Source organism: Stigmatopora nigra, chromosome 14 (genome assembly GCF_051989575.1).
Source record: "Stigmatopora nigra isolate UIUO_SnigA chromosome 14, RoL_Snig_1.1, whole genome shotgun sequence".
Taxonomy (NCBI): domain Eukaryota; kingdom Metazoa; phylum Chordata; class Actinopteri; order Syngnathiformes; family Syngnathidae; genus Stigmatopora; species Stigmatopora nigra.
The window spans coordinates 12,141,894-12,165,458 of NC_135521.1; the positions used below are offsets into that span (position 1 = coordinate 12,141,894).

Here is a 23,565-nt window from a genome sequence, read left to right on the forward strand (position 1 = left end):
CTGGCGGATGATACAATGATGTGTTTGTTATGCAAATCCCTACTTTCTTCCATTCTCAAAATAAACACACCTAAACAGATGACAATTTGCAGGGGGAGCTCAGTAAGATAGAGTGCTGACAGACCATGCTGTGCTGCTAATAATGACTGTAAAAATACGCTATTGTGCAAAAACTGCGATTAGGAGGGAAAAAATGCACACTCACCAGGTCGCATCGTCCTCTCTATTTTCTGCAGGTGAATGGAATGTGTGGACAATCCCCGAAGCGGTCCAGCCGAGCTGCCGCGTCCCCCCCTTTCCAGCAACTTGCTGCCTCTTTGACCCGTAACAGTCAGACATCACACTCTGATCTTGATGAGACCTTAGGGGGTCTCCGCAGGTGACTATGCTTCCATTTTGTGTCATTTCAGAGCAATTTGTTTGTCTGTCAAAATGATGTTGTACTGGTTTCATTCAGTTCAGGGGAGAAGAGGGTTGTTTGTCATGTTTTTTTTATTGAAATGATCAGAATGTTGCCTATTAAAAGAGAAAGAGAATATCAATCATAATGTTTTTACTAGGTAGCAAACAAATGATCTGCTCTTTTGGCAGGTGCCTCATTGGTTAAACCACTGGTGTCAAAGTGGTGGCCCGGGGACCAAATCTGGCCCGCCGCATCATTTTGTGTGGCCCGGGACTTTCTGTTTTAGGATCAAATTCAAATGAAGATTATAGATGTACATTAAATTTCTTTATTTTCCCCCTTTGCACAAAAGTGCTGGGCGTTGATAGCACAATAAAGCTACAGTTTTGATTTATAGTTGCCCAGTTTCTTGCTAGCTGTTAGATTCGCCTTTAGCCAAAATGACGAGTGAGGTCACAGATTGGATGGGGATTGGTGTCACCCAATCAACAGTTCAAAGGAATCGTATTGTCACCCTGTGTGACAGCGTGAAATTGTGTTGCAACAGCTCTCGGTTGTTTACGTCGTAGAATAGAAAAGAAAAAAAAAGGTATGTAACTTATTTTCAGAAGATTCTCAGCTATTTTAATAAAAAAGCCTGTTTTAATAAGCCACCAATGACCCAGCAGGGGGGATTGTTATCACAAAGTGTCGTGATTGCATGCATTTAAAATAAATTCCCGTGAAAAAATAGTTCAAAAATGAAGGGATGTCAAATTGAACCCTTGATATTAAGTTTCCTGTATTAAAAAAAATGACTTTTCAAAGTTCTGTTGATTAGAAGATATCCATGAAACAGTACAACATTATGACAACCAACCCTGTTCTCCCTGTTTGAGTATTGCAATAACAGTCCTGTGTGCATTTTGTATCAATGCCCTCTGGGCCCACTGGCCTTTGCAACACTGTACCCAAATTAATGTCAATTAGGAGAAGAGACATGCTTCTCTCACTCTCCCGCGAGACTTATTGGACATTTTTCTTGCTTCTCCTTCTCCAGGGAGTTCATTTCCAATCTGAGGGAATTCAGCTCGTTCTACGGCGGTCTCGGAGAGTCTCTGTGCAACCGAGAGCCTGCTCCGGCCAATCACTCTCTCTGCTGGAATGGGCAAGAAATGACAGACAGGTAACTCGGCAACGTATCAACTTGAATGGGAATATAATCAAGAACAAAAAGATTCGATACATTTCTTGGTCATTAGAGTTGTGGATATCGTGGCTTACTTTGGGTGGGAGACATGGTACACTCACCATAGGTATATATATGTATATATTGGTATATAAATCGCACCTGAATATAGGTCACAATGCCAAGAAAACTATGAAACTGTGTGCGATTTATAGTTCAAAATGGCCAAGAGAAATTTGTTCTTGTATTTAAATAGATTGAAAGCATAACAGCCATTTCTCTGCACTGCAACTGACAAATGTATTGATAAAAATGTTTCCATTTTTAGTTTTCTTCAAAGTTTTACTTCAATTCAGGCCCGCAATGTATGATCTCGATAACCGGACGTCAAATTGATCAAAGAATATACATAATTAAAAATGCAGACAGACTTCCATGGTATTATTTTTTTTAATTTGCGCCACTCGCCCACTCAGTGCGTCATTGAGGTTATCTCAAGGTTATGTTTGCTCCAAAATGATGTTCACCACATGAACCCAAAAATCCTTCTCTCACTGATTGGGAGTACATTTTCATTTTGGCTCAACAGGCTACCTTTCACCTTGTTGTCAGTCGGTCACTTCATTAACATTTCCATCATCCTAATTTGGCCTTCACAATATTCAACTTCATTAAATCCCATCTTTGATAATCATTCTTGTCTATAAAGCTATGATTCTTATATAAACAAACACACTTTTCCTTCTCTTACGAGTGAAATGTAATCTTTACTCTGGCACATTTTTCGAGGAAATCTGCTTTAGGTGGATGTTTGACCTCTTGATGACGAGGGCAACTCCTGCTGCAAAGATAGAGAATTTGAGGAGAAGACACTGCTGGTGAGGGGCGCGGTTATCCCGGGGGAACGATTACAAGCCGGACCAAACGATAGGAACGTGTATGGAGGCAGCAGAATGATGGAGTGATTACAATAGCTTCCGGCTAGTAATTCTCAGTGTCACCTCGAAAGCCATGTGTCTGCAAAAACAGGAAAACTACCGTTAATACCGATCCAGATATCATCTTATTCTGTAAATTGTCTCGCATTGTTCATTAGGAAAAAAATAGAAACGAGTATGGTGTTGTGGGAGGATAAACTGCACAAAGTGTGCAATACTTGAGTGATGTTAAAAAGCTAAATATAGTATTTTTTTCTTCCGTCAACCGTGTTTACCTTACCTCTTGGGCTGAGATCACAGGAGCTGCTTTTTTTCAGCACATCAAACAGCGTCATGCTGATAACTGATAGTTATGGCGATGTCTGATCTACAAATACGACATATTCGACTCTGCATACATTTGAAGGGGGAAATGATGAAAGACAAAATGCTACGTCGAGTCGAAATATTCAATGTCTGTAGTCAGGTACAAGTTGGCCCAAGAGAGAGCTAAATATGACAAAAAAATCACACTTTTGAATTAGGATAGTATTTAATAATGCAGGGCAATCTAATAATTGGGTTCCTGAGTGTGTATTTAGATGGACATTAATTCAAATGGAAAATTGTTTGGTATTTTATTTTGGTATGTGAGCTCCCTCTGGTGATTGGTGAAAAAATGACTCTCTCTTGAGGCCAAGTCAGTTGTTTTTAACTTTGCAGTTTATGACATCCATTCATTTATTCATTCATTTTATAAACCAATGGAGCCTATCCCAGCTGACTTTGTAGCGTAGACTACCATGCACTTCTCTATTTTATTTGAAAAGGTGGTCATTTTAGTAAAAAAAATACATTTTGTAGGTAATTTTTCAGATTTCAGTGGTTAAAGGTTGAGAATCACTGAATTCTAGTGTTGCCATGGCAGCAGAATAGGAGTTCTAATCATGTTACTGTTCAAATAAGCCTTTACTTGTTCCATCCATTTTACATTGACCTGTGAACTAGTCAACCAGTCGACACAATAAATAAATAAAAAAAAACACTTCACTATGATATATATTGTGGCAAATATGAAACTTTCGCATACAATATAATATTGTATGTCCATGTACTTTTGAGAAAATTTGATAAGCACTGCCATTTACAGCATTACCACGAGGTGGCAATAAATTCCTAGATTTCATCTTTTCATCTCATTCATGGCACAAAAATAGTTTTGGTGACTGCATAGCTAATCATACAATATTTTCAGACAGGATTTCATTTCCAATGAGTATGAACAAAGCCCTTTTAATGGCAGCACCTCTTTAAAAAATGCCATTTCACTTCAATACATTGTCATGCATTGTTTTGCTGCCTTGACAGGTTTGTAGCGCCTACACTGAAGCGATCTCATTCAGGATCGGAATCCAGAAGCAGCAAACCTCTTGAACCAGTCATCAGTCAGATGATTGACAAACTCAAGCATATTAACCAGGTGAGCACAAACACACACTCACACAAATATTACTCTGGGAATTTCAAAATCCAGTGAGCCAAGATCCAAACACACAAAGACAGACACACAGGTGTTGTGGGAGTCAACAGAGGACAAGTCAACATTTGTCAATTGTATTAGTGGCAAGAACCTGCGAAAAACATTTGCGTCCTATCTAAGACACACATTTGCCACAGTTTTGAAGCTCCCAAATTATTTGTAACATCCACTAGAAGCCCCAGCTGTTTTCTAGTCCAGAGACCTATTTTTCATTCTGTCATCGCCATAGAAACCACCTTTTTGGAGTGTGGCCTGGTCGGCAAGAACCAGAAATGCTTGCACATAGGCTCAAAGTTAGTGGGCAGATATATCATGCAAAGTCACAGTGCCAAATTTCTTGCTTCCTGGTGGTCGAAAATTGTAGCTGTCAACATGTTGAATTACCACAGCCGCCAAATATAGGGACATTTGCTTAAAATGTCCCGAGAGGTCGTCTGTCGTGTGTGCCACGGGGTTGTCTTGGTGGATTACAATGCTTCTCTCGGATTTAAACAAACCTGAAAGATCCAAAGAGCAGCTGCCGAAACTCTCGGCTTTTTTTTTTCGACGTTCTGAAAAAATACAGAGGCCTGTGGTTTCGGGCTATAATTTTCTTCTTTCACCATTACCTCATAGTTTGTCCTGCTCGTGCGTCAAGCTATAACATAATATTATACTTGGAAGTTTTTTCCTATCCTTTTTTTGTGATTTTATTTTTAAAATCCTACTCTTATGACTCAATGTTATTCAGATACATCCCCATTTATGGTTTGGAAATGGTCAATTCAACCCTAAAGGGGAGAGAGACACATAGTGGAAAGAATTTTGTTTAATAATTTGAGAAAATAGAATTTTAGTTTTTAGAAGTGGTGGAGATTAAATGAAAAGCAATGCCTTTTTTTGCAGAAAGTGGCTTTTAATTTGATCAATGCCTGTGATATTTTAGCCAATCAAATGCAAGTGTATCTCGTTATTTTCATTATACTATATTCGAGTTTATTGTGTATAACTCCTGTCACAAAATGGCTATGCTTTGTTATCATTCTTTGGGATTTAAACTCCATTACGCTGCTCTACAATCGTTTTATCAGGTCTTATATTTGGACAGTTGGCGTATATCGGTATTTTATAATCCGAAAAATGCAAATATTTAGCGCAAAAAGGTCATTTATAGTACAGGGTGTTGTCTGTTTATACTGATTGTTTGTCATTGGAAAAAAAAGTGCATATCAGTAATCATGCTAAGTTCGCAATAACAAAACGGTCTGTTGCAAATATGGCTGTGTTTTTTTGGAATGCATTCCTTGTTTATTGTGATTTATGACCTTAGAAATTGGAAACCGAGCACTCATAGTTTAAAAATTCCTCTTTGCCAATCATTCAGTAATCACTGTATATGTCCAATTCATGATGTATACCGCCATTGGCCCAAAATTGGTTGGGATAGACTCCAGTGAAATAATGACTGTAGAAAATGGAAGAATAGAAATATTAGAATAGAATGTTGATCGTAAAAATATCTTCTGGGAGTTTTTTTGTTTTGTTTGCCCAAATATGTAGAATTTTGATGAAGGCATCATGTTAGTATCTTTGAAAGTTTTTTACAACAAAGCTTCTCACGGATTCATATGCCATGCCTTGCCAGAAACAAATATTTTTGAAAAAAAATGATAAAAAGCAGATTTGCAGCAGTCTGTGTCATGTACCGTTGAGATCATATTTTTGATTGATGGCATTTGGCTTTAGCTAAAATGACTAAAAAAGTTATATTGTGGATATTGTGTGTGTGTGTGTGTGCAGATTATTTGATTAAGTTTAAATAGATTGCTGATATCATTGTTCTCCTTTAACTCTGATATCTACATGAAGTTACTTTAGGTTTAAAATGCTGGAAAAACATCTGATAAAGACTGATTACCGATTTAATGTAAAGTCAAACAATTTACGACTCAGCTGTCAAGACAAATATTTGGGTAACAATTGATTACTCTAATAGAGTGCCTACAGAAACGCCCCGAAAAAAACAGTAATGCAATCCAATTTAACACTTTGGGGGTAAATAGAGCAATTTATCACATCGAAACGACTATTTTGCTCTCACCCTGGAGAAATACAGTATACTCCTTTCCTTATGTTTTCACCTTCTTTATTACTACCCAGTTAAACTGGGTGTCCTGTCTTATGCTCTTTAATCACAGCCCTTTCAAAGCCACTATACTGCAGGGTACTTTCTTTGTATTACCAAGACAAACGAGGAAAAGCTAAGGTCCCCATTTCAAGTGTAATCAAGCCAACATAAAGCCAGTTAATGCATCGGTTGTATTTTAGCTCATGAAGGCACTACTTGGTTGGCGCCAACATGCTGAATTCACATTGTCAATTAGGCTATTCATCTCTTCATGGGACACTTTCAGGGGACACAATCACCCCCCAAATATACCCTTGTACAAAAACATAGTTTGCTACATAACTTCACAGTTTGTAGACAATTTACAGCCTCTGTGAGTGAATAATTTGAATTATTATGATTAGAAAACATAACCATAATGCCAATAGCTCAGTACAACTATATATTTTTTAAAGAATGTAAGAATTAGGCATCTGAGTGGTTTTAGTGTCACCCTCAAAGTTCTGGGGTCGAGGGTTCGATCCCAGGTAGGTCCTCACTACATAGAGTTTGCATATCCTCCCTGGGCTTTCGTGGGTTTTCTTCAGGTACTCTAGTTTCCTCCTATATTAAAAAAACATGCAGGGTAGGCAGGTTGAACACTCTAAATTGTCTTGTGCCCTGCGATTGGCTGGCCATAGTCAGCTGGAATAAGTTCCAGCACCCCCTAAGTGCTTCAGAAGATGAATGAAGAAATGTAAAAATCCTGAGAAATATTTATGTACTCTACAAAGTATTTGTTAAATCATGCTGATCACAGCCAGTGTCTTGTAAACATCCTCTGGAGGAACTGGCAAATGTGTCCTTGTTTAGTTAAAAGCACTTTTACAAGGTCACCGCCTCCCTACATTTGTCTGTGTGTGGCGCGACGCGAAGCGCAAATGGACTAAATAAGCATCTGATAGCAGAAGAACAAAGTAACTGGCATATTTTGACTTTCATCAGCCCCCGTATTGTTCACTATGCATGAGGAGCTGCCAACAACACAGATAGCATGTGTAAACCTCCCTGGAAGTGGACCAGAGGAGTGCCATGTGGATTCCACATGGCACTACTTCAATCACACGATGCGCCGTGTGAATGTTTTTAACATTCCTCACACGGATAGTACTTATTAGTCTTGTTTACTTGTCATTGAATTGGGGGAAAATGGGGAAAGTCAATTGTTAGACTGCAATCAAAGGGAAATTGGAGCTGTTTCTGTCACAATTTGTTTAGGTGGGACCTTGTTGAATGATTGGAGTTCATCAATTTATGATCAATTCACAAATAATAATAATAATAATAAAAAATACACTATCTGAAGTTGCATAGCAAGAATAGCACCTTCATCCAAGTCTTCTGGGAGGATCCCAAGGCGTTTTTGTGCCAGTCGGGATTAAAAAAAACATATTTTGTTGTCAAAAACTTCCACTAAAAAGCCTGTAAATAGGCATCCATCCATCTAACTTGTTTTCCAATTTCACGCTGCTACTTTGTATGTGAATCTTTGCCTTTTCTGTTCCTTCCCTGTGACGAAACCCGTTAGAAATGCGGCTCTGCGCCGGAAATGTGTCATTTCTCACAATGACAGTCCTTGAGTATCTACAAAGGCTATCTGAAAGAAAACATTAAGCTAAAAAAAAATAATAATATATTCACATTCTCACGCTTTAGCACTTCTAAAGCCACATACATTTTTTTCACTATCTGGTATCAATAAATGAGTATAAAAAAAAACTACTCCATCAATTTTCCTCTCACAAATAGACAATGCAAGACATTGAGGACCCGCTATGCATTTTTGTCACTTTGTGAGGTCTTGTTTATGCGGTTTGGAGCTTAATACAGTCGAGTGTACGCAACACATCTCCTCTGCCACCATGACATTGCATCATGCACGGCGCTTGTGATATGTCTATTGTGAAAAGTGACCTAGACAGCTCCCGCGTGGAAACCAAGGCCCTCAAGTGAGAACATATTATTTTGATGATGTGTTTCTTGTTCGGCAGAGATGAGCTTGTTTTGCTCCACATCTGTTAAACTTCCCAGCATATCAAGTTTCTCCTCCGAAACAACTAATCTCACAGGAGATGGTTGAGCTAGTGGCAAAATGGAGCAATTATGTGATTGGTCTTTGATTACAGAGCGTTTCCCACTCATTTGTCGGATGAATTTGCAATTTAGAGGGTCAGACCTCCTGGGACTTATTCTGACAAGCTCCACTTGGCAATGTGACACTCTTTAGAGAGAGATACACTCACAGCACAATGGCTATGAAAGAAGTCTTTGTACGGATGCTGTTTTGGCAACATGAAATTGATTCATGGCAAACTGTTGAAATTGCTCTCTCATTAGCAGGTTAACCCATCTTTGAATGCCACGTTAAAGTTTTACACGTTGGAGCCTTCTTTATCTCCGTGGGCTCATTGGCCCTCTTTCCGACACTCCAGCTGTGCTGACTTGTGTGTGACAGACTCCAGTTCTGTGGCCCTTTTTCTCCTCCCTCCTCCGACCCCGCCACAGCCGCCGCCACCACTGCCGCCGTGTCCTTCCCTCTAAAGCTCTAGATCCCCTCCTCTCCTCCCTGGCTTCCCAGGCTAATTGAAGCCAGAACCTGGGAAAATCCTGCAGGTAGGACAGGAATCCAGGGTGGAAAATAAACCAGATCCCGAGTGCCAAAAATTCCATTGCACAATCTCACTTCCTCAGAGCCTGGCCAGTGTGTATGTGACACCTTATGCAAAGTCACCAAGAAAACAAACACATACAGAACAAGGACACTGTATGTTAGGAGTGTGGCAATTAATTTATATATTGGATGTATTTGGTTAAGGACAATCAAATCTAAATGGATCTACATCATCACATAAGCTATTTTTTTTCGAAACAATGATTTTAATTAGAATGTTTCAGGAACCGAATGATCAAAAAGGCCTAAATTGCACTATATTTTTCATTGCTTTTGATAAAATGGAACTAATGTGTGTTAGGACCTACCATATGCATGCATATACATCTATGTGTATGTATATATGTGCTTATATATGTATGTATGTATATATAAATATACATATTTCAGCAACACATGCATTTATTTATATATTTATTCATGTATTTATTTATTAACTTACTTGCAGGAATCCTTCCATAGTATATAAGAGCTACTACAGTAATGTCGGTGTACTACTTCAAATATTTCTATAATCGTTTATGACCTAAAAATTGCATGTTATAATGATAGAAGAAAACACAAACGGAAAGAATTTCATCCCATCATTGTCTCTCTCCTTATTATCAGTCTAAAAGACATGACGAGTGTTAGACTGTGCCTGCTGTTTAGTAAACGTACACTTGCTCACCTCGCCAATGTGCTTCCTCAAGTCAAAGCGGCACATTTGCGTTTGAAGTTATTTACCAAGCGTTATTTAACATATCCCCTCTGGGCCTTCGTCCTCTCGCCCTCCCAGGTTTTATGTGGGTGAGGTACGACTGCTCTTTAAAGTCCAAGAGGAAGGAGCGCTTGTTATTCAGCTATATTTGTGAGCGGGTGATAAGCCATGAGGGTTTTTTTAAATGAAGTGTGACACCTGGTGTAAACCTCTGAGGAGCCATGGTGGGGGTGGGTTGGGGTGGGGGGTTTTTACTTATGCAGGCGCAGTCATTTCCCGCGTTAAAGCGCCACACGCACATATCCTTTCAGGTGGCTTATGGCTTCATGCTAGTTTTAGGATTGGAGGCGTGATGTGGAGTTCTGGTTCTTTAACTTTGGGAATCTAACGAGCAGATAACCCCCCGCCGCCCCTGAGCCGTCCCCACGTCCACATCCATCCGCAGCAGCCCACTCCCCTGCTGGCTGGAAGGTCAGACAGAGCATGTGAGGGCCCTTTTCCTCCCAATTAGTCTGCCAGCTAATGAGGCCCAAGCATCCCTTCTTCCACTGCCACCCATTCCTCCGTGTCTACTTCCATAATTCCACAGCCTTGCCTGCCCCCTTCCACTTCAAGCCTTGAGGCTCAAATCAGCGTCACCTCTATGTATACGCCTCCCGCATGATGGCCACCCCAATGCACAATGTGTGTAATTATGACACAAGGCAGGCTTTAAAAAAAGGATTCTTGCAATAAAAATAAGTATAGAAATAATTTATATAAATCTAATATATATGTATATATATGTAAAGCCTTTGAAATTTTAAGTTTTGATGGAAAAGTGAAAGTTAATCCCTTAAACTCTACATTTTGTGTCATTCTGTTGTTTGAACTCAGAATTTCAAGAAGTAAACTGCAATTCCGTGAAGTAGAATTTAAGATTTTTAGTAAAATAGACTTAAGTTTAAGTATTTTAATAATACTTGATCTCAGAAAACAGAAAAAAAATAGTTAATTCAACTGGTTTTGTTAAGATAACTGTATTAACTTGATAAAATAAGTCATAGTAATATGCTTACAAGAATTTAAGTTGTGTACTTAAAATTGCACATTATTATGAAGTAAAAATGTCATTGGTTTTGTAATTTCTCTGATTTTCAATTACTCTGATCTACAAATCGCTTTAAAATAATGACACACTTGCTTCACTATATCATTACACAGTTGCATTTTTTGGGTCATGATTTATAGTTTGAATCTTTATTAGTTTGTGTGGATGCTGATGAAGATATGAACAGCTGAGTTGTTCCTGCTGAAGTTTCTGACATCCTGAGCTTGTTGTCACTGGGCCCAGTCACATGCTCCTGAGTAACAGGATCCCTCCCCGCTCCAAGAGGTTAAGGGTCACACTTCCTGTTTCCTGTCTATGCTAGGTCATCAGAGGGTCTTCATGTGAGGGTCAAAGACCTTCTCCGCCTTTTGTTTGCGGCAGGCACAGCAGAGTAGGGGCTCCTTTCTAGACCTGTCAGAATGTTTGCACTCCCCTAACTTTTTTCATTGCCCCTCAAGGTCCTTAGCTTTTCATCTCAACAGCCCCCCTTTGCCCCTCAGGTTGTGGCAGCTCTTGTCTATGTGTGGGTAGGACAAAACTATTTGTCCCTGACATTTTTGGGGGGGTTTGAGACTGGCTGCTCATAATTAACATAGCTAAATACTCACGTATGGATATATGCCACAAGTGTGTGGAGTTTGCAATGTTCTCCCCGGGCCTGTGTGGGTTTCCTCTGGGTATTCCGCTTTCTTCCCACAATCCAAAAAACATGCATGAACATGCTTTGGTGAATGCAATGCACGCAGTTGACATATTTGTTGAAAACAACATTTCTGTGCAAAGCTTTCTCCTATGCATAAAAGCTGAGATAATTTGTAAAGCAGATAATTGCACAAAAGAGGCTCCACCCATCCATGACAGTAAATGGAAAATATTAACCAAACGCAGACTGAGTAGGAGGACCATTTCGTCACTGTTTTACTAATCTCCCCTTCGTTCCTTCTGAGGATAAGCGGAACACTAAATGAATGAATGAATGAAGATCTCACATTATCACTGAATCACTATGCTTTTTAACATATATTTACTGAGGTACAATTGTAAGGGAGAATTACAAGCACCATTTCGGTTGGAGTGTTTGCCAGATTTTGCTAGGTGTGATCATGTGATCCACATGTAGTGACCATCTGCTGGAAATGGCTGATTTCTTAGAAACACATGACTCTGGGAACCACCGTGATACCGTGCAAAGGAGGCCAGCACTAGACAAAATGAGATTGTTCGGAGAGTGTAATCTGATTTTGCATTCAGCAGCCTCAACCGGAATGGAACGTTTCAAAACGTTCAACCACACGCAGACAATCAGACACATTCAGAAAAAAATGAGCAGTTGAACAGTTGAAAATTATTGTTATACCAGATACTTTAAGTACAGGGCATGAAATTCTTGCCTTGAACTGAGCCGAGTCTGCTTTAAAAGAAACACACAAGAGATTTCAATATTCCAAAAGGGTGGGATGGTTGGCAACAAATGATTTAATTCAATAGTCCTAAATTATGTAAACTGCTGAAGAGTTTTTTTTTCTTTCCCCCAAAAGATAATTGAAACAAGAAATAAGCAGATTGCCAGCGAAATATATGAAATCCACTTTTCAGTCCAGCTAGAAAAATCTGGAAATGAAGTTGTGGGCTTAGTCACAAATGTGGAGCGGGTCCGCGCCCAGTTTAACGACCGCAGAGTTGCTTTTCTTCTCTGTGTTTGTGTTACGACTGGAATTAACATCAGGAAATTAATCTTGTCTGCCTTAACTGTCTGACAGTCTGAGGCAGAGCGACCGTTGCGTGACATACTGTGAGACGTGACCACGCTGCGGGACGACTCGGGTTGGGTGGAGGGAGGGAGAGCTGGTTTGTGAGGCTGTCAGAGAGAAAAGAATGAGAGAGAAGGAGCACAAGTTTGTTCCCTCTTTAGGTTCCACATTGAATAAAAATTGAGTAATGGGCCATAAGCAGCAGGTGGGACTGCAGCCCCTCTGCGCAGGAGCTTTCCATGAGTCACAGGATGGAAAGTGCCTGCTGTCATACTGCATGGACTTTTCTCTATTTGTCTGTCCAGTCAGAATTCAAGGCAGAAAATCATACTTTACAATAGAAAACAATGACAGGACCGTATTTTCCGGACTATAAGTCGCACTCTTTTCATTCTTTGGCTTGGCCTGACACTTATGTCTTTTATTTTTGTTCACTTTGACCACCAACAGCTTGGTATGTTTTTTTAGTATAGAGTTATCATAAAAACTGCTAATATGTTACATTAAGAGGTACTTATTTTGTCTGTTGGGTAATGTAACGTTTGTTTTTAGTTTCTGATAAATTAAAAAGTGGCCGACTTATACATTCCAATGTGACTTATATATTTTTTTTCTATTTCATTGTGCATACTTTAAATAGCTCGGCTTATTCTCAAGTTCGACTTGTAGTCCAAAAAATATTATTATTATACTAATCCAATGTGTCAGTTTTATTAGGGGCCATTAAGACCTTTCCCGGCATCTATATGACAGGAACATTAATCTCAATCTATAACTTTAAATCTATTGTTTGCTAAATGAATTGACCATGCATTCGTTTGATTTATTCGTCATTTTTATATTTATTAATTTATTGCAATTCTTATGGTGATTCCCATCATTATTACATGACAGAACATGACAGAATAAGTCAATCTGAAGGTCTAGGCAGTAAAATCACTACCCACTACTTGTATTTGGGTTTTCTGGTATTGTACCTGTTTTTGTCGATGCATTTTAAACATATGGCAGCCAGGTTGAAATTCCACAGACTATTTTCAAAAAGCTTTCCACTGGGATTTTACAATTCTATGTGTTTCTTTTCACTTGGCCAGTTTTACTCCTCTTTGTGACTTGGGTTTCTAATGGAGTGTCAACTTGCTACACGCCCAATTGTAGTGTCTGGCTGGCTTTTCAGTGAACATTGATACCATGAAATAGATGTGATTGAATATAGCAGAACCATGACTCTGTCATATATGTCAGTCAGTGTAGCCATGTTAAACATGTCATGCTTGTCTGGAGTTTAAGCGGTTAGTGGGATCAAGAGTTTACATGATCTCCCTGTGTTTGAATGGATTTTCTCATAGTGCTTTTGCTGCCGCCTACAATTTAAAAACATATTAGGGAAATTGGAAAGTCATAACATTGGTGTAAAATGGATGTTCATCTTTATGTTGCACTAGGATTGGCAGGCAACCAGATGTTGAACATCTCGTTTGAGTGGAAACTGAAACTTCTCTATCTCCATGCTCTTATAAGCAACTACGATATTATAAAACAAATTGTACTTGGTGCTTAGGTGTATTGTTTTTTTGCTAGATTGTTCCAGTCGAACTAATGAAATGTCTGATGAGTTAGTAACGAGCAGTTTAAATGTTTATGTGCTGAGGTGTGTGTGTCTGCTGGCAGGTGGTAAGTTACACATTGCTATGTTTGCACAAACTCTGCTCCACACAGGGCCAGACTTATTTTGGGTGTTCTCACTTTTCATGTTAGGTTTTTTTTTCTTCTAAAATGCCATGAACCATTTCGTCATCAGAGTGCTTTTCTGGTCTTTGTTTGGCTTGGAAGTTAACCGATAACTGACTAATCGATCTTATATACATTTGTTTATTTTCATTTTTATGGCCTGTTTTATGTGTAACGGTATATATTTGTACTTTTTTTGATAGCCTATGGTAAGCAACTACAATTTCAAGAGACCACTTTTTACTTTATTACTTACAGGCATAAATAAAAATAATCAAGAATCATGACAACTTTTAAAATAGAGTCTTTGGATTTGTTTTCAGTTTTTTATCTTCTTTATCGTCATAATATGTATTCTGACACTTGTAAAGTGTTTTATTAACTGCCTTAAAAAATTAGCAACTTGTCTTGAACGAAAGTCGGTGGCAAAAATAGTCAACAAGTTCTCAGTTTGTTTACCTTTTTGGTCGGAAATAGACAAACAAAAATAATCACATTAAACTGTTTACAACTGGAAAACATTGACGTTCTAACACAATGACTATTTGTGATGGTAGTGTGATTATAGAAGCTAGTCGACTTCAATACAGTAAATTTCATTGAATCTCAATGAACATCCTTATATATTAATGCCCCTTCATACTCATTTATGATACTAGTCAATATAAGTCAGTGCATATTGAATTTTTTTTACAGTAATTCTGCATTTTTAGCCCTCAGTTTTGAAACGAATTCAAATAACATCCTGCAAACCAAAGACTTGCAAGTATAAAAAGCATTAGTTTCTAGAGAAACTCGGGTTCTGTTGACTCATTGATGGAAACCTTCCGAGCAGCAGATTCCGTCTGAGCCGAGTCATGAGCATCTTGTCCAGACGTGTCCTCTGCATTGAGAAGAAAATAACAGCGAGAAGACCCTTTTTCTCTCTACCACGTTCTGTCTTCATTACTCAACTGCTGTCTGTCACCTGTACCAGCAACCATTCACTCTCTATATAAACACAAGATGATACATGTTTCTCTTCTGCATTTGGCCTTCTTCTTTTTCACGCGTCATTATCAATGAGAAAACTTCATCTGTGGGAGCGGGTTTATTTGTACCAGTGCAGGCAGGTCCACGGTGGCTCTGTTGCAGCTGTTGAGTCCAGCAGTGACCCTGTGTGGAGTTCATGTCTTGTGTGGGAGCCAATGACACCCTTGTGGTTTGACGTTCTGTCTGGGTTTGGCTGCATTAAGCACAATTCCACACAACTTGTTTAGCCTCTCTAAAGTGAGCATTTCCCTGGTGTGATTTGTGCTTGGGAGTCAAGAACCCACAGCTTGTTGGAGGCTCATACTTGTGTTAAATGTGTGTTGCCAGCATTTTGGGAAAAAAAGGAACAAAAAAATACAAGACTTTACTCATTCATTTATCATGTTTGCTTTTGTATGGAAATAAATAGAATCCTAGTTCGTTTTTTTGTTTCTTATTTAGATGGATAGTAAAAAATAAATCAAATAGGATTAAATTGACTAAATACAAAAGGATATTTGCAATTTTTTTCTTATTGATTTTTCATTAAAAATGATTAATAGTAATTTGTGATTTATTTATTTTTTAAATGACGATAAAATACACAGATTTTAAATATATAGGTATTTTTAGATAAATAAAATAACTAGGTCGGTCAATGAGTTAACAGAAATCATTGACCATCTCTGAAAAAGTAGTTCTCTTTTCCCATCATCCATTTTGCTTTGTGTTTTTGTTCTTTACCACAAAACTGCCTTGTCAACCAACTCTGTTTGTTTGTCCAAATGTGTGGTGAAATCTGGAACTTCTGTTGAGATCATGGTTCAAACCCTGTCACTTACGACAACAACCATACAATCTGACCAATCTGTGGAGACGCGGCCAACGCCTTCATGGAAAAGTGCAGCGCATACAACTATTGCCCACTTTGACCACTATAACAATACTGCCCACTTCTTTTTATAATCCTTAAAAAAAACAACCAAATTGTCATCTGCTGTGCCTTCTTAGGTTTTTATATCTCCTTTAATCTTGAAATTACTGTCATTTCCGAACGTTGCAGTATTTCTGTACATCTTCTGCACAATTTAACATGTCAAGTTTAGTGAATATATTTTCCAATGGCAGTCTGAATGTTTGTGTTGAGTTTGTGCATGCTTGCAGGTGATCAGTTACACGTGGCCGTGCTTACACAAACCCAACACTGAGGCACTGTTACTTTTGGTTTTGTCATAATGTTTTCTTTAAAAATGCTTTTCCCCTAAAATTCCCAGAAGCATTTCTTCATCGTGCTGGTTTTTCAAGTGTTTGTTTGCCTTCGATGGGCTACAAGGCCCTCTCACAAAGTCCAAAGGGGGTTGCTAAGGACTACGAGAAGGAATTTCTCCAAGTCAGTAAATCTATGGAGGACACTAGCCAAGGTGGACAAACAGAGTTCTCTCTTAAACAAGTCGCTTTAGTAGATTTAACTCTCGCTTATCATTGAGAGAATTTGTTCTCAAGTGACACCTCTTGTCTACCACTATGTATCATCAATTCTGCCTTGTGATTGGTCGTTGGTTCATCCTAATGCAGACTGCCTTTTAAAAAATGTTCTAAAATAAATGGAAGTTTGTTTAGGCAACTGTCAAGAAATCGTACATTCCCTCCGTCTTAATTCTACGGTTTATATCTCTTGTAAATCCCAGATTGACTAGTTTGTATGGACAAAAAAGGGAACATTCTGGTTTATCCTCCAACCGGCATAGTTTCATGATTACACTTTTGTACGTCAGCTGTCTCTCCTTCTCGCTTAAACACTCACGCAAACATAAAGTTCACATCCCATCTTGACCGGAGACACGGAACATATGAACTTAATTTTCTCCCCCCCCAAAAAAGCCTAAACAACCAGAACAACAACACAACTTGCATGCTGACGTATGTTAATAGGGAGGAACTCAATAAAAAGCATACAAGGCACAGCGGTGAGATAAAAGGAGGACTCGCCATGAAGGGCGTTGGAATTTAGCACATCTGTTAGCTTGGCAGGGCTCTCAATCATGTGTGATGTGTCGAAGGTGGAAAGATGGTCAGAGTGTGACAGGTGAGGTCGTTGTTTCACTCACTCATATGTTTTTCACCAGTAGGTACAAGAATGAACTTTTCCCCCCTCATTCCTCTGTTGGTAATGCATCATAAGTTTGTTACTTCTTCCAACTGGAAGCGTTTCACATGGGTTTAATAAAAAAAATGATACACTGCATTTTGGTTTGTGCAATTTTGTGTTGATTTCTGAGATTAGATTCCCACAAAATGCTTCTGTTATGTTTTTTTGCAGCACATTTGAAGCTTCTGTAAAGTTCTTGGCCTGCATTTAAGGGTTAAGATGTGCTTTTTTAAACAAACTTGTGTTTGAATCTGGTGATAAATAAACAGATGTGGGGAATAAAAATTGATAGCTCTTAGCCACAAGTTATTTAATCGCAGATTACTCCATTTACAATACAAATTTATTACCGAACCATATGTTTGATATTCACACACTTTCTGCATTGTATTGTACTAAAATAATCTTTATTTAAGTTAACTATTTCTCTGGTGAAATTTAAACCAAAAAAAAAGGTTTTACAAAAATACTAAAATACATTTTATATATAATACTGGCAGTTGTGGTTGTTAAAAAAATGGAGAAAACCACAAATGTTCTCACATGGTGACAACTGCTGTAAAAATAAGTACATGGGTTCATTTCAACGCATGGTCTTATTGTAGCGATGACATCACTGTGCTTCCTATTTTATTCTCTCTCTCCTCTCCAACCAGTAATTGAGTCCATACAGTCACTGTAGCAGTTAAGCCTAGGTGATTATTCCAAAATGAAATACATCCTATAATAAGCATGAATGATGCATTTGTCTATCTTCAATGTTAATAAATTATGACTTTCTGATTCTCTCACAGTTGCTGCGGCACGTAACGGTATCTGAAAAAAGATGGCGGGCCCGGACGCGCACAGGTGGAACGAAAGGATGGAGCGATGAAGGAGAAGAAGGATTTCAGAGTGGCGACTGTGATGATGAGGACGAATGCGCTGGCATGTCTGGGTTGGGACCACCACCACGACGAAAACGCTTACGCGTCTTTGCAGGTTAGATGCATGCATTCATTCATTAACCATTTGTCCATTGAACCAATGTACTACAAAAGTACTAGTTAATAGTATGTACACTGAGAGACTATTCCTATCCAATCATCATCTTTATTTGAATGTATGAGACAGTCTGTGAAAATATTTGTATCACAGGCTAATAAGTAGTTTCTCGTGGACCAAATTAGAGTTATTTGCTAAGTAAGACTGGTAAGCACACCACAAGATTTCCATTGCAGTGAGTCAAAATGAGCACAGACCAAACACACGCAGAGATGTTTACACGACTACTGTACATCTTGACACCATGGTGACATTATGAGGCAGTAGACGTGTGAGACTTCCTCAGGTAGCTCCCTCAATTCAACCTCCTGACCCTAAACCGCTGTCAGTTAAAACGGTCATATTGGCTCCCCTCAGACCAAACAAAGAACAACTGAGGATACAAACTGCTCAGAGAAAAGAAACTAAACATAAGAAGAGAGGAGAAAACTGCCGCGGAGAAGGAACAAGAGAGCTCAATATGCCGACACAAAGCCAGTGCAGCTGAACAAACAAAGCCAAGGGAGTAGTCCTCCTATTGGGGATGTTGTGGCAGAGATTTGGGTTTTCTGGGCAGGGAGCTGGAGTGAGAAGCAGAGGTTAACACTGGAATCCTACAGGGCCATCACTTCCAGCAGGCTTGGCCGTGAGAGCCTAATGCCCTCACTTTTGGACTCTGCTGTCTGGCTTCTCTACAAATCAAACTGTCTCCTACTTTCTTTACTAGCTGCTGAAGGTTGACACAGTGGGACATTAGGGCTCTTTTGTGTATAAGCAAAGCTCCATTTTCTTATATCTGTTGGTGAGTTTACAGATTAAGAGCAGTACACTTGGCAATAAACCCAAATTGGAGTATTTTTTCCTTCTTCCTATCGAGTCCCTTAAAACTGTGGTCTATATTTTGTTAAGACTGCACAAAAAAGTGTCTTGGCCATGTATAGTTGGCAAATCACATTGTGTTAGGACAAAATCTATTTGAGCCATGCTGTAGACTGTAGTGATTGTAATGTGAAACTCATCAATTGCTAGGAAGCAACCCAAAAATCTTTCACAAGTCGTTTCTTTTCCAAACCGCTTATCCTCACAAGGGTTGTGGGGTGTGCTGGAGTCTTTCACAGCGAACTATAGGCCCCAGGTGGAGGACTCACTAAATTGGTAGCAGAAATGCGGGGCCAAAGGGGTAACCACTCGTCAAATGGGATAACCATTCGTCCAATGGGCCGCCTTCATTCAACACAAGCCGAGCTCCACATTTGAATCAATTAATTTCATGACTCAACTAATTTTAAGGAAAATCAGTTTTGTTTGTAGAGAAAATGTGTGTTGTTTGCTGTATGTATCCTCATGAGTACACAAGATGATCTTAAAAAATGGCTACATATACCCAGCTTTAGATTTTGCCACATTTTTGAGTCTGTCCTCTGCCTTTACAAAGCCATTTGCATTTAAAGCCAGAAATGTTTGCAGACCTTGACGAGTCCCTTCTCATTGGCAGACACAAAGATAGCGGCTGATAGTCTGTAATGACCCTGCAAATCGCTGACCTTGTATGGCCTCTCAGCCTGTTTTGGTCAAATACAGGTCTTGGGGATTGGAGTGCAAAGGTCAACCTACAGAGCATGAGGCCTAATGGGCTAGTTGTCTGAGCTGCGGGGCTCTTAGATGGACCAGGCAGATCTGCTTTCACAAAGACAGCCAGGCAATGCCGATACTGCACATCACACAAGTAAACAAGGAAAGGGGACAGAAGGCAAAACAATAAGGTGGCGAAAGAACCAACGTGGGGTAGAGATGCCCACACAGCTCGGCTGTCAACCTCCAAACATCCAAGGAGGATGTTCCCAAACGTGGGGAATGATTGATCTGTCCTCACTCGCTCTCAACAGATTCCATAACTGACTGATTACCTTTCCAACACACAGGCATATACACACACACATACACACACCCGCGCCCTTCTGACCAATCATTCCTCTGGCCTAACATTCCCCAGAACATTCCAGGCCAGGAGAGCTATTCCTAGGATAGGGACAACCCCCACAGGCCGCCCTGCCCTACCCCCACCCCCAGTCTCGCCACTAAGAGCCAAGCACAAATCATTCTTTTACGGTGACCTCTGATGATGTGTCATTCCCTGCTGTGATTTGTGCTGCAGAACTGTTAAACCGCTTGACGCAGCAGTTTTTTTTTTTAAGGTTTAAATCATTTGTGGTGAGCATCTATGTCTCACAGTTGAGTTGAGACTCCGTTTGGACATCTTTATGTGGAATTTGCATGGTCTTCTTGTAATTGATTGGCGACCATTCAAGGCTGTACCACGTCAACTTTGACAGACTCCAATTGAAATTGGTGATGTAAATAGTGTTACAAGTCATTCATTCGTTCATCTTCCATATTGAGCATCCTCGAAACTGTTGCGGGTGGGCAGGTTGACTTTCAAACACTATTGCAAACAATTAACTGATTTTAAACTTCAACTAAGTCACAGATATCTGAATTTTACTTAAAGAAAAAAAATGACAGCTCTGTAGTAGTATAACTATCTTCTGTTTACTTTAAAACTCCTGTAAGACTTTATTCCTTTTTTTTTAATTAACTGTGGGCGTGACAGCGAAGAAGTAGCTAGCACTTCCGCCTCGCAGTTCTGAGATCAACAGATCAATCCCCTGTGAGGTCCAACCTTGGCAACCAATCATTGTGTCCTCCCCCTTAAGTCAAATTGGATTGGACGTCAATCGCCACCAATGGCAGTGAAACATGATCGCTCAATGCCAGCTCACGCAGTTGAAATGGAGCTGATGTCTATAACTGCCAATGGCATTGAATGAGTTAATAACGCTCCAATGTCAATAAGCAAAAAAAAAAAAGTCAGAGTACCAACTCCTGTGCCTTTTTTTGTGTTTTATTTTGTTTTTGCCCGGCTTGACGTGTGCTGTAACTCAACTTGCTCAGCAGGAGCTGCTTGAATAGACCTCTTGTAACAACCTTCCACTCATATGCCTGGTTGCTTTAAGTACCCCAAAGGAAAGCTTTTCCTCTGGAAGCCAGGGACCATTTTATTAACACTGCAGGTTAGCAAAATACAACGTGGAAATATTGCCACAATGTCAAACACATGACTGACAATGGTAGTTTCAAATTCTCACTCGCTATTGATGTCTTTGTATGATAGGAAGAGGAATATGGTGAAAGAATGCAGGGGAAGAGTAGAATGAGACAAAAAAAATATCTTTTATAACTGTAGGTTAATACACTGGGAAATATAAACATTATGTACCCTGGATGTGGGTCGAATTAACACTCGTACATGTGACCACAACGAGAACCTGGCATGTAAATAGACTGCAGCTGTGACCCTTGACCTTCAGCACCTGATAGGTGAGTCACACGGCGCCGTTCTTCCACAGTAGTGTTTACCACATGTTTTCATCAAAGTAGCCCTAATCCAGACATTGTTGGTATTAGCGTTGGTGGCTCAGAATGAATCTACTACATTTTCCACCGTGTTAATGCTTTAACTTCCATTGGGTTGCCTAGAGCTCATTCATGTGAGATGTTTTTCCTGCATGTGGTGGCCACGAACAAACCACGTGGAAGAAGTTCGCGTGAGACAGAAGGTGACGTGTTTTTTTTTTTGTCTGGAGTGTTTAAATAGAGACAAGGTCACGCTGTCATCTTAAAAATGGAGAAAAAAACTAATTGTACAGGGGTTGTTTCGAAAGGCACATTTTGTGTTGACTTTTTAATTACTTGGATGCAAATAGTAGAGTCTCCAGAGTGGCTATGTAGCAATCAACTATAAATTAAGTGAAAGAAAATGTAACTTTTGGAATGACTTGTTGACATTTCTCATGATGTCATGTACAATGGTGGCCTATGAAAGCATGTATACACATTTTCCCAGACCACCAAAAATCTGATGACAGGAAAGCAATAATGTCACTTGAATAATACTTAGATTGAAATATGCTCTCAAAATTACAATATCACCCTTAAGAAAGGTCCACTCCACTGACTCATCTACTGTAGATTTCAATAATGCGTTCATATTAATATCTGCACATTAGTAGTCATAGATAAATCTAAATATGAATATCTATAATTATATATTTATTTTTAGTTTTTTTTTTGGAGGCAGAAGCTACAAAGTCACTTATTTGTAACATTAAATATAACCACGTTATCATTCTATTGTATTATATTTCGGTTTGCCCACCCCTATGTTCTGGGATGTATTATTTATTTTAATTTGAGGCTTGAGGTTTGAAAGATGGAACATTGTTGTGTATTTTGTGCCTAATTTGCAACATAAAATTACAAGTTAGTGAATTCCTTACACATGGAAAGCTGTCTTAAGTCATTGACTGCCATTGGCAGTAACAGATCCATTTTGACTGGGAGTCAAATTGGATTGGATAACCTGTCTCCGAAAATGGCAGTGAAAAATGACCAATGATGATCAATGCTCGCTATCCTCCTTAAATGGATTTTACATCCATCACTGTCAAGGGGAGTGAATGAGCTAATGTGTCTGCTAATGTTTGGAACTTCCATGCCATTGCCAATGCTCATAACCAACCTCTGTGTCGTCAGCGAATCCCACTCCTTCCTTCCACACCTCTCCACGCCCCACCAAAAAAAAAAAAAAAAAAAGATGACGTTTGCCACCATCTGTGTAAATAGGCTTGGCTAGCTGCAAGTTTGCGCTCTGGTTCTTACTGGATCTAGTGTGTCCCTGACTATGTGTGGACTAGTGTGTGCGAGTGTTTTGAAAGGCGATGGGAGAAAAGCATGGAAAGGAACAGAGGGAGGAAGTTAGCCTCTTATTGGACCTTCATTGGTCTTCTGCCATGCCGCCTTCTCAACTGATTCCAGGGATAAAACCTTTAAAGATTAGTCAAAGGCAGGAAGAGGAGCCCTGGTTTTAATTTCTGTGGAAACAAGCATGCAGGCAGATAGCTGCCTGGATTTTCATCATTTTCATGAAAATGGGGGCCCACCAGCGCTTGATTCGTTTTGTAGGCTTTATGCATTTTTCTGTGTTTGTGTGTGCCTTTCGGAAAAGCGTTTGTTTGCTCAAGAGCTTTATTTACATTCACAGGCACTTTTGGACGCACTAAATTGATTCCAGGCCCATTCCTGGGTTGTGTCCATCAGCTCAGCCACAGTCCACAAACACTCTGCACACAGCGGGTCCATTCTAGAAAGCACACTACTCCCTTGCTTGATGCCACATTTACACACTGCAGCCATTTTCTAGGACTC

At 39.4% G+C, this 23,565-nt stretch overlaps 1 protein-coding gene across 1 annotated transcript in view; it reads left to right on the forward strand.

Moving 5' to 3' along the window:
• The window catches only part of gpc3 (glypican 3), a 69,694-nt gene that overhangs the window by 38,104 nt on the left and 8,025 nt on the right, over positions 1-23,565 (forward strand). The window contains exons 4-7 of the mRNA XM_077733339.1: positions 237-379; positions 1,443-1,568; positions 3,857-3,968; positions 18,072-18,258. Of these exons, the coding sequence (XP_077589465.1) occupies positions 237-379; positions 1,443-1,568; positions 3,857-3,968; positions 18,072-18,258 (568 nt within the window). The remainder of the gene's footprint in view (positions 1-236; positions 380-1,442; positions 1,569-3,856; positions 3,969-18,071; positions 18,259-23,565) is intronic.